The 17208-nt window shown below is 40.0% G+C and overlaps 1 protein-coding gene across 1 annotated transcript in view; it reads right to left on the bottom strand.

Annotated features, from left to right (window-relative positions):
- Positions 1-309: 309 nt before the first annotated feature.
- The window catches only part of ABCD2 (ABC transporter family protein), an 83576-nt gene continuing 66677 nt past the window's right edge, over positions 310-17208 (bottom strand). Inside the window, exon 10 of the mRNA XM_088956383.1 lies at positions 310-1128. Coding sequence (XP_088812509.1) covers positions 937-1128 — 192 coding nt within the window. The 3' untranslated portion in view covers positions 310-936. The remainder of the gene's footprint in view (positions 1129-17208) is intronic.

Raw genomic sequence — 17208 nt, 5'->3', positions numbered from 1 at the left:
AGTGAATTCATCTATTGTTCGTTTCAATAGTCCGGATCAGATAATTTGTAATTAGTGGCGTGCAACCTATGTCCTGGTACGTACATCTGCACTATTTCATTGACATAAATGCGTAAATCTACAATGGGAAGTTTGGAATCTGCTAAAAGGGATTTTAGGACTAAATCCAGTAGATGATAAAATAAGGGAGATTGGTTTTAACAATTTGATCAACTATGGCAAAGACAATAAAAGAATGAACAAGGATTTTCAGGACATGCCCTGAAAATACAGTAAGGGAATTGTTCTATTAAGAACACACAAAAATACCAGAACATGATTCTTTTAGACAAGACCAGATGGTTAAATATTTATTCATGATTACAATGAAGTTAAAAAGTAATCAGAATATCTATGGTAGGAAAAAAAAAAAAAGACTTAAAACGACATGCATCAGTCAGGATTATCAATTATGTAGTAGGAAAATGGTGAAAGAACCAACCTTCATTTGCACACCCTTGTAGGAAGATCTTGGTTTTTACCAAGTAAACAGGCTAATAAAATATTCCTGTCAAGACTTCTAATTGTGCTCAAATGGTTTTTGAAGTAGCATAATGTTTTCGCAGTTGTCTACGAAATGAACTCTAATATTTTATCTACATCTTGAAGAAGCATTGCATGTCTTACATATTCAAGCCTAGTCCATCTTCAAGATCTAAAATAAAGCAATGGAAAATATTGTGATATACATCAAAGAATCGACCTAAATCACAGTATGATAGAAAGATGGCAAATCATATGAGCTATTGGATCAGAAGTTGCATCCTATGTGCATAAGGAGTAAACCAAATTGAGCAGTACAGTTGTTATCCTGCCATTTGATTCCCATTAAGAATAGTTCATTAGGGCATATGAGCCATCTCTCTCTAGTAAATGGTACAACCTTTCCTGAGATGGCTACAATATTAGTTTAGCTGCATTATTTGTAGTGTCCTGGTTGATGGTTTTAAGGTGCCAGTTAGGTAGGCTACTATCAGAATCTATTGTGGATATGTGCAAGATCTTGTTGTGGTAATTAAGGAGAGTCCTTCGATGGCCAATACTGATATATGTTATGCCTGCAGCTTCAATCAGTTTGTATAGATGAGCCTGTAAAAAGCAGTACAAAATATTAAGCAGCAAGCTATTTAATACGAGTTAATTAATACCAATTGAACGCTTGAACAGAGTACACTGCTATCATATGTAGTAAAAGGTAATAGTAGAAAACCTTATGTGCTGATTTCAGCCAAGCTTCTTGTGAAAGGAAGGGTAGAAAGTTGGGGATTTCAGCAAGAGAGGAAAGGGGGGGAAAGAGAAGAAGGTCGACTAGGATAGATTAACATAACCCTAGCCACCAGCCCCTCATTCTATTTATAATTAACTTAAGTATGAGATATTACAAGGATGCCCTTAGTAGGGTGGCAACTCAAACTAAGTAATTACAGCTCTTTAAAAAATAAAAACTAATGGGCCTAAGGCCCAACAACATCTTAATTTAAAAGAAAATAAACTAAACACAAGTCGGCCCACTCAACACTCCCCCTCAAGTTGGGAGTAGATGCCATACATCCCCAACTTGCGTAGATCATGCTCCAGCTTATTCTTTGCAACGCCTTTTGTGAGGACATCAACAAGCTGCAAATCAGAAGAAATGTATGGAAGACAAACTTCTCCAGAAGTTACCCTTTCTCTGATAAAATGTCTATCTACTTCAATGTGCTTAGTTTGGTCATGCTGGACTGGATTATGAGCAATATTAATTGCTGCCTGGTTATCGCAGTATAGCATCATAGGTTCTTCTGCCTGAACACCGATTTCTCCCAACAGAGAATGGATCCAGAGAAGTTCTGAAACTCCATGTGCCATGGCCCTATATTCGACTTCTGCACTTGATCTTGCCACAACTGTTTGTTTTTCTCTTCCATGAGACTAGGTTACCCCCAACTAGGGTGTACACTCCTGAAGTTGATCTTCTATCATCGAGGCATCCTACCCAGTCCGCATCTGTATAGGTCTCTAGCTTGAGCTGTCCATGATCAATAAACAATATGCCTCTGCCTGGATGTCCCTTCAGATAAGCAAGGATCCTGTCAACTGCCTTCCAGTGCTGGTCTCGTGGAGCATGCATGTATTGGCTCACTATATTTACTGCATAGGAGATGTCTGGTCTTGTCATGCACAAGTATAGTAGCCGACCCACAAGTCTTTGGTACCTCTCAAGATCCTTTACTGGTTCACCTTCTGATGCACTGATTCTATGTTTCTGATCAATGGGGGTGCTAGCTGCCTTTGTTCCAAGTTTCCTTGTTTCTTGGAGAAGGTCCAAGACATACTTCCTTTGAGAGATAAAAATTCCATGTTTCGATCTTGCAACTTCAATGCCTAAGAAGTATCTCAGTTCTCCAAGGTCCTTAATCTCAAATTCCTTATGCAGGTTCCTCTTCAGACTATCAATCTCACTCAGATCATTCCCAGTGACAACAATATCATCCACATAAACAATTAGGATTGACACCAAGGATCCCCTGCGCTTCACAAACAAGGTGTGATCAGATTGAGTTTGAGTGTAGCCAAAAACAATCAGGGCCTTTCTGAATCTGTCGAACCATGCTCTGGGGGATTATTTCAAGCCATATAGTGACTTCTTCAGCTTGCATACCTTTCCCTCTTTAGCATTATCATAAAAACCAGTTGGAAGATCCATATAAACCTCTTCTTGTAGATCCCCATTTAGGAAAGCATTCTTCACATCCAGTTGAAACAAGGGCCAAGAGTATGAGGCAGCAAGAGAAAGGAGTATCCGAACAAAGGTCATCTTTGCAACTGGTGCAAAGGTCTCTAGATAATCAATGCCATAGGTCTGTGTGTATCCTTTTGCAACAAGTCTTGCCTTGTACATCTCTATGCTTCCATCTGCCTTATACTTTATTGTGTAAACCCATCTGCATCCAACTGCCTCCTTGCCTTCTGGTAGGTCCACAATCTCCCATGTCTGATTCTTAATCAAAGCTTCCATCTCTTCTTGCATAGCTGCCTTCCACTCAGGTTTGGAGAGAGCCTCACTAACACCCTTGGGTATAGATATGGAATCAAGAGAAGAGAAAAAAACACGGTATGAAGGAGAAAGTCCACTGTAGGATAAGTATTGTGATATGCAATGAGCAGTGCACTTCCTCTTCCCTTTTCTAAGAGCAATAGAGAGATCAAGGTTATCTGTAACAGTGTTAGTGGGATTAATGGGAACTGAAATAGTAGAGGGATCAAGAGGAATACATGGATCTGTATCAGCCGAATCTGGAGTCTCCAAGGGATCGACAGGAAGTGGTGTGAGTTCTGCCGTAGTGGAATCAACCTCCTTATGAAGTCCTGCCGTGAGTAAAACTGTGAGACGGAACGCAAAGGGGGTGGCAAGGTAGGTGACATCGGATGGTTGTCAAGCACAGTAGTAGACACAGAAACCGGAACTGGGAGAGGGATAGACTGTTGACTTACTTCCCCAAAACACTCCCCCTGAGAAGGATTCCTTGAGAAGAAGTATGTAGATTAAAAAAAGGTGATGTTCATAGTAACAAACCGGTTCCCAGAGACTGGATCATAGCAGCGATACCATTTCTGATTCTCTGCATATCCAAGGAAGACACATTTCTTTGCCTTGGGATCAAGCTTCAAACGGTAAGTACCAAGAATATGCGCAAAGCAAACACACCCAAACACCCTTAGGGGAATATAAAATATCTCCCCCTGAGGAAAAAGAAGGCTGAATGGAGTGCTGAATCCAAGTATACGAGAAGGCATCCTGTTAATCAGATATACTGCCGTGAGAACAACATCACCCCAAAACCGAACCGGAACTGTCGCTATGATCATCATGCTTCTTGCCGTCCCAACAATGTGTCTGTTCTTTCTCTCTGCAACACCATTCTGCTGTGGACTGTAGGAGCAGCTACTCTGATAGACAGAGGGTAAACAAATGGAATCATTAATCTTGATAGATCCCTTCCCAACAATAGGAACATGGGATCCATTAGCTGTGGAGACCCTATCTCTGCCAGAACTGAGCTGGTAAGAGGAGAAAATGGTGGAGCAATGGGTCATGTGCTCTGAGGCTCTAGAGTCTATAATCCAAGGAGATCTCTCCTTACCTGAAGCAGAAACATAGTTTGCAGTGACATGTGGACTACCTGTGTGGGCAAGGGAGGTAGAGTGAATTCCACCTATGCTACCTGTACCTTGTTGTCCGGTTGTGGCTGAATTGGAACTAGTTGTATCCCTCTGATTCAGAAGTAACCCAAACCTCTCAATCTCAGCCCTTACTACAGCAGCTGCAACAAACTCCAAGGCAGATGTAGCAGGGGGGGCGGAGTGTCACCAGTAACTGCCATATGTGCATTTCCTCTCTTATTCTTCAATCTGGTCAGCACAAGATGTGGATGAAGCTTCCAGCAAGTATCTCTTGTATGCTTTGGTTTCTTACAGTAGTCACAGACTAAGTCCCTTTTGTCTTCCTTCTTGTTCTCATTGCCATTTTGTTTAGATTTCACAGCACTTACCATAGCAGACTAATCAGACATGAGATTCTTCATCATTACATCCCTCCTGCACTCCTCTCCTGAGACGAATGCATATGCTTGGGAGAGAGTGACACTGTCCCTGGAAAGAAGATGTTGTCGTGCAATGTCATACTCAGGGTTAAGGCCAGCAAGGAATTCGAACACCCTATACTTCTCTAAGTGTTTTTGATAGGTAGCTGCATCCTTGGTGGTTTCCCAGGCAAAGGTCTCTAGATGGTCAATCTCCTGCAACAGGGTCTTAAGGACTGAAAAATAAGCTACAACAGATCTATCTCTCTGCCTAGTAGCAATAATTTGATTTCTCAGTTGATAAACCCTAGCAACATTCTCCTTCTGTGAATAGGTCTTTGCAACCCCATCCCATATCTCCTTAGCAGTGTTTGCCCATAAAACATTTTTACTTATATGTGGCAACATAGAATTACACAACCATGTCATTACCATATAATTTTCTTGCACCCACCGGGAGTTGCCAGTTTCGGGTTTTACCTCTTCACCAGTAATATACCCCAATTTTCAATGAGCCCCAATGGCCATCTTTGCAATTGAGACCATTCTAAGTAATTTGTACCATCCAACCTAACTGTAGTAATGGTTTCGGCTCCAAAGGGGTCTCCAGCACCTCCCACTGGTCCCATTTCATTCCCGGGCTTATATTCAACTCTTTGTCCCTCCATGTGTCTCAAAGAGGTCCAGAAAACAGCTAAAAAATGCAACAAGAATAAACAGAATACCTTCTGGAACCAACGACACTCCTTTGGTGTTTTGGACTTTCTTCCAACGAAAGATTCCTTTTCGATGGGATGAGGAAAAGAGAGAGAAGAAGCAACCGCCCTCTCTAGAGGCCTCCAAACCACATGGAACTTGAATCGCCCCTTACAAAAAACCCAGAGGAACCCTAGAAAAATAGGGTGCCACTACCTAGGTCAGAATTGAAGAGTCCAACAAAATCAAGACTCTTCCCCTTTCTCCAGTTTTTCCTAATTCTAATGAGAAACCCTAGACCAACTACAGGGCATACAGATCCATCAAGAAAATCCAAAAATTGGGCTTACCTGAAAGCTTCGATCAGCCTCTTAAAACTCCATGCAGTCGGCCGATCTAGGGCTGTAGGAATAAATCTCTTCAAGAACTTTCAACCTACTCTGATACCAAGTAGAAAACCTTATGTGCTGATTTCAGCCAAGCTTCTTATGAAAGGAAGAGTAAAAAGTTGGGGATTTCAGCAAGAGAGGAAAGGGGAGGAAAGAGAAGAAGGTCGACTAGAATAGATTAACATAACCCTAGCCTCCAACCCCTCATTCTATTTATAATTAACTTAAGTATGAGATATTACAAGGATGCCCTTAGTAGGGCGGCAACTCAAACTAAGTAATTACAGCTCTTTAAAAAATAAAAACTAATGGGCCTAAGGCCCAACAACATCTTAATTTAAAAGAAAATAAACTAAACACAAGTCGGCCCACTCAATAGTAATAAAATGAAATGATCCATAAATTGAAATTGGTAAAAAAAAACCCATCCTTATCTTATGTTTGGAAGAAGACCTCAGTTTCTGACAATGGTGTTCCTATATGACAAAGATTTGCACTAGAAATAAAATGCTGAAATAAAGGCTTAGAAATTCTGTAGAGATCCCCCATAGAGAGGAAGTTTATTGATGGAAAACATATTAGGGATACATCATATGAAGAGACATGAAAAATGTGTTCTGGTTGTTTTCTTCGTTCTGGACAGACACAAGTAATATATAGGCCAACACCTCATTTTCTTCTCCCTTCAAATTTCTCCCTTCTACTATTGTTATTCTCTCTCTCTCTCTCTCTCTCTCTCTCTCTCTCTCTCTCTCTCTCTCTCTCTATGATCAGTAACGGTAATTTCATTAAGAAAATTAAGATGAGAAATAGTACAGAATCTGAGTAGCCTTGGCTACCCCACTACTTTTCCACCTATTAAACTTTTACTTACAACTGAGCCCAAAAACAAAGTTCCCTGTTAACCCCTTGTTTTGCTAGCTGATCTGCAAAACCATTTGCTGCTCTTGGAGTCCACTGAAATAATAACTGCATGTACTTGGTTATGTGATTAAGCTTCTTGGATTCATTTCTGAACCAGGGAGTCTTTCCATTCTGCTTTAGCCAGCTTATGATTACTTTGAGTCGCCCTCTACAACCAGCTTTCTCACTCCTAATTCCACAGCTTTTTGAATCCCAAACACCACTGCTTTTAGTTCAGCTGTAGTGGAGTCTCCCCATCCAATAGGGCCCAAAAACAGCCCCACCACATTCCCCTTGTCATTTCTTATTACCCCTCCAATTCCAGACATAACCAGGTTGCCAAAGCTGCTCCCATCAAAGTTTAATTTGAGGAAACCAGATTAAGGGGGTCCCAATTTCTTAAGACCTTTTTTGCCGATGACAAGGATTCTACTGTACTCCAATTCCTGATTATATCATCTGTAGTAAAATCTGAGAATAATCCCAAAACTTTTACCCATGAGGTCACTTTTATCATAATCCCTTCTATCAGCATTTCCTTGCATCTTTTCTCCTCTTCAAAAATTCTCAGATTTCTCTCACTTTTAGTATTGCTGCCCATGTGCATCTCCACAGTTCTGCTTCTTCTTTTTGGCCATCTGAAAGTGGAGGAGTCAAACAGCCTTTCCAAGATCACCAGGGTATCCCACCTGCACCCAAAGAGAGAAAAGAACCATTCCCAAATGCAGCTAGCAACAGGACAGGAGACAAAAATATGAAGAGCAGTTTCACCATTTGACTCACACAACCAACACTTATTGGGTGAAAGGCACCATCCAGGCCTCTTCCTCTGCATCAGGTCGCAGGTGTTAATTGCACCATGGTAGACCTCCCAACGGAAAGCACCCACTTTGGGGGGAATAGGGTGACACCAAACTTCTCGGACTGGGAAGTGTACCCCAGGTTGAGTAGGAGAGATCAGGGTTTTAAAAAAGGACGTACAGCTGAAAATTATTCAAACTGGTACCAAAGCTTCACTTGGTGTAGCTTCTGTTGCCATATTGTGATAATCAGGCAGCAATCAATATTGCCCATAACGTAGTACAACATGATAGACATAAAATTAAAGTTGATTGACACTTCATTAGGGCTGATCATGGGCCGGGCCCGGGCCGGGCTTAACACCAATTATAAGGGCTTTAAGGTAGGCCCGGGCCCGACCCAGCTTGCACCCTGGGCCTAGATTGCAAGCCCAAGACCTACCCTACACAGGACCAGGCCAAGCTTACGGGCTTTCCGGGCCTAATGAGTAAAGACTTTAAGTCCATGAAACCAAATAATCAAAATTAATTTATTTAAAATTTTAAATTAAATAATATGTAAATGTAATACATACAAAAAATTACACAAGCTAAAGTTAAATTGAGCTTGGCTAGGCTTTAGGCCTATGGCACAAAAAACAAGGCATGAGACTCATTTAATTGTTAGACTTGAATTGGCTTGGGTTACCTATCCTTTAATGGAGGAAGCAATGATTTACAAGGTGTGCCTGAGGCGTGTAGGCAAGGCACATTTTAGGGTATGCACCTCGCCTGGTGCACCTAGGCATGCACCTTGTACCTCAGCCCAGGCGTGCGCCCTTTTAATGATTTTTTTTAGCCTAATGCTGGGCTGGAGGCTCCGCCCCTAGACCCCCAACCACGCCCCCTAAGACAAGCCCAAACAACTCCATGTTAGGTTCTTAAATTCTTATTTCTCACATAAAAAATAATGTTTTTATAACTTTAATTGCCTTTTAAGAAGATATTTTATTGGAATGAATGAATGAACAACACTAGCAAATAGGGGATTCTCCTCTGCTTCGATGAGCGAGCGAAATAAGAATTTAAGACCTTAACATGGACTTGTTTGGGCTTGCCTCGAGGGGCATGGTACAAAAGTGACTCAGAGAATCAAGAATCCAATATGTTTTACATCACATTAGCTACTTAAAGTAATGCAATAAGAATCAAGAATGCAATATGTTTGCTTTTATTTTTAAATTTTCATTTGAATACACTTTACATGTTATGTTTATGTATTTTAAGTTTAGATAATAGGTTTTTTAAAATTGGCCCTTGCACTTTTAAAACACTAAGAGGAAGGCAAGGCCTTCATTCTCATTCTTGAGCAATGTGGGACTTGGAACAACACTAAATAATTAGTGCAACCATTGAGTGTTTTTCCAAGTCCCACATTGTTTAGAGAATGAAAATGAAGCCTTTGCCTTCACCTACGCCAGCCTTGAAGTATTAAGCCCAAGCCCGGCCTTAGAATTTTCGGGCTTAATGAGGGCCCAAGCCCGGACTGGGCTATACACAAAAATCTAGGCCCAAGCTCGGAAATTTGCAAGCTGGATCGGGCCGCGTTTCTGGCCCAAGCAAAGAATGATCACCTACACTTCATATGAGAGAGTCTTAGTAGGAGACCCTGGCCATGTTCATTCTTGGCCCGAGCCAAGAATGATCAGCCCAAGCCTGGGTTTTTGGCTCTATTGGACTTATTTTGGACTATTAGTATTAGACTGGTTTATTTTATTTTCATTTTTTATTGATATTTATAGTTGCTCTATGACCAGGGTTATTCTAGTCATGCTCATTCTCGACTGATGCCTGTATAAGTAATATAGAAGCTGCCACCTCATACTTTTTGCTTTCTTCAAATTTCTCTCTTCTATCGTTCTCTTTATTCTCTTCTTATTTTCTTCTCTAATCTGAGTCACGACATCAGAAAATTGTTGAGGCAAGAAGGTGGATAAAAGAACTAATTAAACAGAATTATACCTACATTATTTACTAATTGAATAGAGTCCTTGTATCTGTTGTACATTTTGTTAAAGTTTTCCATATGTATATATTTATCCTCTTTGACTTTTGATCTTGTCAAAAATTAACATGTACCTCGTTATTGAAATAAGAAGGAACTCACAAGATGCCAAGAAAAAGGATACACACATCAAGAGAACTTACTAGTTTCTGTACAATATTGAAGCAATGCATGTATTAATCCTATTCTAATTTGGCCTACCTTTGAGTTCTGTTAGTCTGATAACAGCCAAGAAGAGAGAAGAAAGAAGAAAGAGAGAGAAAGGAGGAGAAAAGGAGAGAAGAAAAGTCTTGTTCGAATTGGGGAAAAGATCCCTTCTCCCATTCGGCCAGACATGTTTTATATTACTAACATAATGGAAAAGACACATGTGCCCTTATTTAAGTGAGGGACACTAGTTCTAATATAATATTACAGATCAGCAACCTCAATATAAGTATAAAGATAGAAATACCCCTACACTAACACTCCCCCTCAAGCTGGTGAGTATATATCATATAATCCCAGCTTGTTACATATGTAGTCCATTCTTCCCCAACTCAACCTTTTTGTAAATAAGTCTGCCCACTAGTTCCCTGTGTTAACATATGCAGTGTCTATCACTCCATTCAGCACCTTCTCTCTCACAAAGTGACAGTCAACCTCTATGTGCTTGGTTCTTTCATGAAACACCGGATTAGAAGAAATATGAACTGCAGCCTGATTGTCACAATAGAGCTTCATTGGAGTGTTAATATTGTATCCTATCTCTTGTAGAAGGTTCCTTAGCCACACTAATTCACAAGCAATATGTGCCATAGCTCTATATTCTGCCTCTGCACTACTTCTCGCCACGACTGTCTGCTTCTTACTTTTCCATGTCACCAGATTACCCCCAAGAAAAGTGCAATAGCCTGTGGTAGAGCTCCTATCAAACATAGAACCGGCCCAGTCAGCATCAGTATACCATTCTATTTCAAGTTTTCCACCACTTTTGTATATCAAACCATGACCAGGGGCCCCTTTTAAATACCTCACAATTCTTAGAACCGCATCCCAATGAGTAACCAGATGTTTCTGCATGAACTGACTTACCACACTAACCGCAAATGAAATATCTAGCCGAGTAATGGTTAGGTAGTTCAATTTACCTACAAGTCGCTGGTATCTGCCAGGGTCTTCAAACACTTCACCCATATCACTACTCAGCCTAGTATTTGTTTCCATAGGTGTTTCATTTGGTTTAGCACCTAACAAACCTGTTTCCTCCAGCAAATCAAGCACATATTTCCTCTTACACTAATTAATACCATGCTTAGATCTTGCTAGTTCTATCCCCAAGAAATATTTCAATTTACCAAGGTCCTTTATTTGAAAATGTTCTTGTAGAAAAGTCTTCAACCTGTCAATACCCATTTTATCATTCCCGGTAATAACAATACCATCTACATACACCACCAATAGGATTTTTCCTGCCTGAGAGTCATGACTGAAGACGGAATGATCAACTTGGCACTGTCATACCAAACTTCTTTACCACCTCACTGAACCTACCAAACCATGCTCGAGGAGACTGTTTAAACCCATATATAGCCTTCTTTAGTCTGCATACCTTACCATCCTTCCCCTGAGCAACAAACCCCGATGGTTGCTCCATGTAGACTTCCTCGAGCAAATCACCATGCAAAAAAGCATTCTTGATATCAAGCTGATAGAGGGGCCAATCATACATAGCAGCAAGAGAGATCACAACACGAACCGAACCAATCTTAGCAACTGGGGAGAAGGTCTCTGTGTAGTCAATACCATAGGTTTGGGAGTACCCTTTTGCAACCAATCGAGCTTTCAGGCACTCAACACTACCATCAGGTAAATACTTAACAGTATAAACCCACTTACAACCAATAGTCTGCTTCCTAGGAGGAAGAGTGGTGAGGTCCCAAGTATGATTATGAATTAGAGCTGAGAGTTCTTCCATTGCACGGCACCACCCTGGAGAGGCAAGGGCTTCCTGGACATCCTTAGGAGCAACAACTGAGGATAACAAAGAGATAAACTAGTGATGGGAAGCGAAAAGTTGAGTGAGTGAAACATAATTAGAAATAGGATGAAGGGTACAAGTGCGCTTACCTTTCCGCAAGGCAATGGGAAGATCAAGATCAGATACTGGGTTTGGGGCTGGTGTGGAGACAACTGCCGAATCTGTCGACGATGATGGAGCCAGAGGAGTAGCAGCCGGTACATGTGGTGATATGTATACACTTGACGGATAGGTGGGCGTTCAACAGGCGGTGGCACTGGAGGCAAGGACTTGGTCACAATTGGAACAAGGGAAACAGAATCGACAACTGGAAGTGGAAGAGCAGGAGGTGACGAGGAAGAAGCATCACCGGACCCCAAGAAAAACGGAGTAAACTCAAAGAAGGTAACATCAACACACACAAAGGAACGTCGAGAACAAGGATGGTAACATTTATACCCTTTTTGGATCCGGGAGTAGCTAAGGAAGATGCACTTAATGGATCGTGCATCTAACTTGTCCTTCCTGGGGCTCAAATTATGGACAAAGCAGACACACCCAAAAACCTAAGGAGGAAGAGGAAACGGAGACAAGGTGGGAAACAAGGTAGTGAATGGGGAATGACCATCAAGGATAGACGTGGGCATCCGATTAATCAAGAAGCAAGAAGTAAGCACCACATCACTCCAAAAGGGTTTGGGAACATTCATGTGATGCATGAAGGATCGTGCTGTTTCCAAAAGATGACGATTCTTTCTCTCAGCCACCCCATTTTGTTGTGGGGTGTAGGTACATGAGGTCTGATGTATAATGCCATGTTGGTCCAAGTATTCTTGAAATGATGAAGATAAATATTCACGGCCATTATCAGAATGAAAAATTTTAATGTGAACACCAAATTGATTGTGAATCTCAACATAAAATTTTTGGAAGATGGTAAACAATTCGCTTCTTTCTTTCATTAAATAGAGCCACGTCATCCTTGAAAAATCATCAATAAAAATGACAAAATATCTATATCCATTGTATGACATCACTTTATAAGGACCCTAAACATCGGAATGAACCAAAGAAAAAGGACTCGACACACGGTTATCAACCCTAGGACTAAAGGGAACTCGATGATGTTTCCCCAACTGACACGACTCACAATCTAAAACAGAAAGTTGACTCAACGAAGGAACCAAAGATTTCAAAACTTTCAGCGAAGGATGACCAAATCGACAGTGCCACTAGAGAGGAGAGAGAGATGACTGGAGAGTTGTTGATGTTCTTCCACCACCGTCAAGATAATACAATCCACTGGCTTCATGCCCTCCACCAATCTTCATCCCCGTCTTGAGATCCTAAAAAACACACATAGAAGGGTAAAAGTAATAGAGCAATTGAGTGACTTGGTCAACTTACAAACTGACATAAGGTTAAACGGAAATTTAGGGGCATACAAAACTGAGGATAAAGATAAGGGGGTCAAATTAACATTACCAACACCACAAATCAAGGATGTGGAACCATTAGCAAGGGTAACAGATTGTGATGTTGAGCAATGAGAGAGGGAAGAAAACACACCTGGAGTTCCAGTCATGTGATTGGAGGCTCCAGAGTCAATATTCCAGGGATTGGGTGTGGATACCAAACAAGCCATACCTGAGTGTGCGAAAGTAGCCGTGTTCTGTTGAGATGTGGATTGGACAAACCTCTCATACTCATCACGGGGAACACTCACCATCTCCTTCCCAGGAACATCTGTGGATGTAGAAGGCATCTGATCAGCTGAACGATTCTCTTGCCTGAAACTGGTGTCACTAGTCAGGGTATGATTGGCCCAAGTTGAGGGTGGACCATGCAAGTCATAGCAATAATTAATGGTATGTCCATCCATACCACAATGAGTACATCTCCTCGGACTAGAGCCACATCCTCTGCCACGAGCTCCCCCTGAATCTCTACCTCCAATACGACCACCACCACGGTTATATGTAGGTCCACCACCACCACTCCGGCCATATACCGGACCACTGCTACCACCACGGCCAGACTGAGCTCCTCGAGCTCCACCTCTAACACCACGGCCCCTTGACACTACAAAGGCTGATCTACTAGAGACATTAGAATTATCATTAGATCCAATGGAAGTCCTCCGAAGTCGAGCAAACACCTCTTCTAAGGAAGGGAGAGCTGACCCTCCTAGTATCTGAGCCCGCATCGGTTCATACTCAGATTTCAGCCCCACTAAAAATCGAGTCACATCAAGTTCTCTCTATTATTGCTGAATTTTGATATCAGAAGTGAGGGGGTGATAAACATTCAACACATTACAAATGTTTCTCATACTAGAATAGTACTCCTCAAGACTCTGATTGCCCTATTGCAAATTAAAGTATTCCTGATACAGCTGATATACTCTGGTTGTATTGTCTTGACTAGAATACAACTTCTTAGCATGGTCCCACACATCTTTGGCAGTGTCAAGAAACATGAAATTTACACTAATCTTGGGTTCCATATTGTTCCATTACCACGTGATAATCTGTGCATCCTCTTGTTCCCAGTCTTCATACTCATGAGAATCAGTGGAGGGTTTCTCCTCCCTTATGTGTTTCACCTTCTTCATTGCCTTCAGAAAAATTTCTACAGATTTAGCCTAAGGTACAGAATTCTCCCCATTCAATTTAATGGAGGCCATTTGAACATTCAGGTAGTCAGTAGGTATCATCACATTAGATTTTCTATCACTGTTATCTCCCATTGCTGAATTCTGTTATTACTGAATTCGACACACTGCACACTACTTGATCACACTGATCACACTAGTTTCAGCACTTTTTATTGCTGAAGGTTGCACTCTTTACACCACAAACCCTACCCTACGACTACCTGAAATCTCACCACTATATGAGAAATTGAGAACCATTCCCCCTTTGAATCGCACAAAAAGCAGCATAAACCCTAGCACACTACAGTCTGAAATCCCATCATACGATCTGAAACATACTTCCTATTTGATTCATAACAAAAATATGCATAGAAATCTCTTACCTCATCACCCGAAAAACAAACCACACAAGAAGAAAATCAGTCCACACAAGGCACCCACTGCACCACACGAATCAACCCTCTTCTCTTCATCGATTAGGGGGGGACTTCTTAGAAACCACAACAACCGACCATGAACAGTACAACTGGAGGCATAGAAACCTCCAAGGGAAGAGAGTGACCACTGCTTTTCAGCCCTTATCTCCAATCGATGGCAGAGAAATCAAGAAAACCCTAGATTGAGTGCGTAGAAAACAGAAATCTGGGCAGATCCAAGTTGCTTAGTTGTACTCTGATACCATATTATAATTCGGCCTGCCTTTGAGTTCTGTTAGTCTGATAACAACCAAGAAGAGAGAAGAAAGAAGAAAGAAAGAGAGAGAAAGGAGGAGAAAAGGAGAGAAGAAAAGTCTTGTTCAAATTAGGGAAAAGATCCCTTCTCCCATTCGGCCAGACATGTTTTATATTACCAACATAATGGAAAAGACACATGTGCCCTTATTTAAGTGAGGGACACTAGTTCTAATATAATATTACAGATCAGCAACCTAAACATAAGTGTAAAGACAAAAATACCACTACACTAACAAATCCCATAATTGTTAAGGCGATGCCTAGGTGATCGCCTAGGCGACAAGGCACCCTTGGAGGCTCGCTAAGCAGTTTTCTATAGCGTGTTATAAAAAAGCTTTATATTCTTAACTTTTTGAGATTATAATTATAAAATAGCCATTTTTAAACTACAATATTCATTTTGTATGTTTATATACTAATTTCTTTTTAGGGAAATTGTCAAAAACTCACCATGTCACAAACTTGACGTTAAGAGATTAATAGCTGTTAATATATTACCATTTTAACCTTCATAGAAAAATATAAAATATATACATATATTTTAATATTTAGATATGAGAAAAAGGAAAAACTTCAAAAAATATTTTCAAATATAAAATACAGAAAAACACAGAAATTGGAAAAAATATAAAAAATTATAGAAATTGCACACAAAATAAAAAATTATTTTCAAATTATAGAAACTATAGAAATTGAAAAACAAAATTAGAAAATAAAAATTGTAGAAAAAACACCAAAAATTATAGAAAAGCACAAAAATTGCAAATAAATAAAAAAAATACATAAACTTTTATAGACTGTAGAAAATAGAAAAATGTAAAAAAACAGAAATTATAACAAAACATTAGAAATTATAACAAAACACTAAAATGTAAAAAATAAATAAATAAAATTGAAAATTAAAAAAGACCATTTTCCTCTAACTCACCATTCAAGGGTGATTTGGTCATAAAAATTGTTATTTATGCTGACATGGACACCTCTGTTAAGAAACATTAACGGTGTACTAACGGAAGGTGAGTTTTGGAAAATAAAAATAAAAACTTACTGACATGGTGAGTTTTAGACGTTTTGAAAAGTTGTGGTGAGTTTAGAGAAATGCTGAAAACTCATGGTGAGTTTTAGACAATTTCCCTTCTTTTTATTATTTTCTTATTTGTTAGGGTTTAATCAACACAAACATTGCTAAATTCTGTATTGATCCCTCAAAGACTTCAAAACCTGAACCAATAAGGAAGAACATAAAATGTTGTCCAATCAACACATTTCTTCTTCTTCTTCTTCTTCTTCTTCTTCTTCTTCTTCTTCTTCTTCTTCTTCTTCTTCTTCTTCTTCTTCTTTTCCTATAACAGAAATAGGATTCAGCCCTTTATTTTTTGATTTTCTATACTTTAACATGAAGTTTATACTTCTCTTATGAAAATTATGGATATTTATTAAGGATATATGATTATGGAACCTAGGGAACTACCCTAGGATACATGTTTTTACTTAAAAAAATCCATCGCCTAGGCGACAAGGCGCCCCCCTGTCTCCTAGCCTCACCTTGGTGCCTTGGGTTGAGTTCTCAAAAATAACCTTAAGAGAACTCCACAGCAACAATGCCATTTATGTCAAGGATTTTAGACAAGTAAAGAAACCCTTACAAAGGGAATCCATATACAACAATCCTGACAATAGGATAAAAAAGAAAGCATCCTCACAGAAATTTCACTATAAGAAAAGAATTATCACTCTTCATCCCTAGCAACCCTGCAAAAACCAAAGTTTTATGAAAAATAGAAAGAAATGGAGATATTGGGATACAAAGTAGGGTTACCAAATGCACATCACAAGGGAACTATACACAATAATTTTCCCAGGTTCCAATCCTAACGCAACATCCCCTGATGAATTGATGGGATATTGGAGGACTATATTTAGTAGCAAGGCTGTGATTGAATTGTCGAGCAGAAAATAAAAGTTTCACAGTTTCCATGATTTGGAGAAAAATGGAATGACTATCCCTCCCCCCCCCCCCACCCCCAAGGCGGCAATGTCATTATATTATTATCCATGAAACCGATGGAAAAAGTAGCATAAAATCCACTAATACATTCTGCATTGCCTGTTTTTGAGAGCTAAGCAATGGAACATGGGAAGCATCAGATCCAGAAATTCTTTTCCATCTTGCTTATCTATTTCCACCATAATCCAACAAAGGTTAAGAGTGCCACTACAACAGATCCAGCATCCCATCTACTAGTGCTTTAGATCTTTCTCGATGCTTGAACACCTAAGTCTTATGTTGATCCTTGGGAAATACCATTAACCACTTCCAAGGAAGATCCAAAGATGTCTTCTTATTTACTCTCCCAATTACCCTCAATAGTACTTGTGCAGCACT

Source organism: Nelumbo lutea, chromosome 7 (genome assembly GCF_056320005.1).
Source record: "Nelumbo lutea isolate HS-2025 chromosome 7, American lotus-T2T, whole genome shotgun sequence".
Lineage (NCBI taxonomy): Eukaryota > Viridiplantae > Streptophyta > Magnoliopsida > Proteales > Nelumbonaceae > Nelumbo > Nelumbo lutea.
The sequence above is the reverse complement of the archived record's forward strand: the minus strand, read 5'-3'. Positions and strand labels throughout refer to the sequence as shown.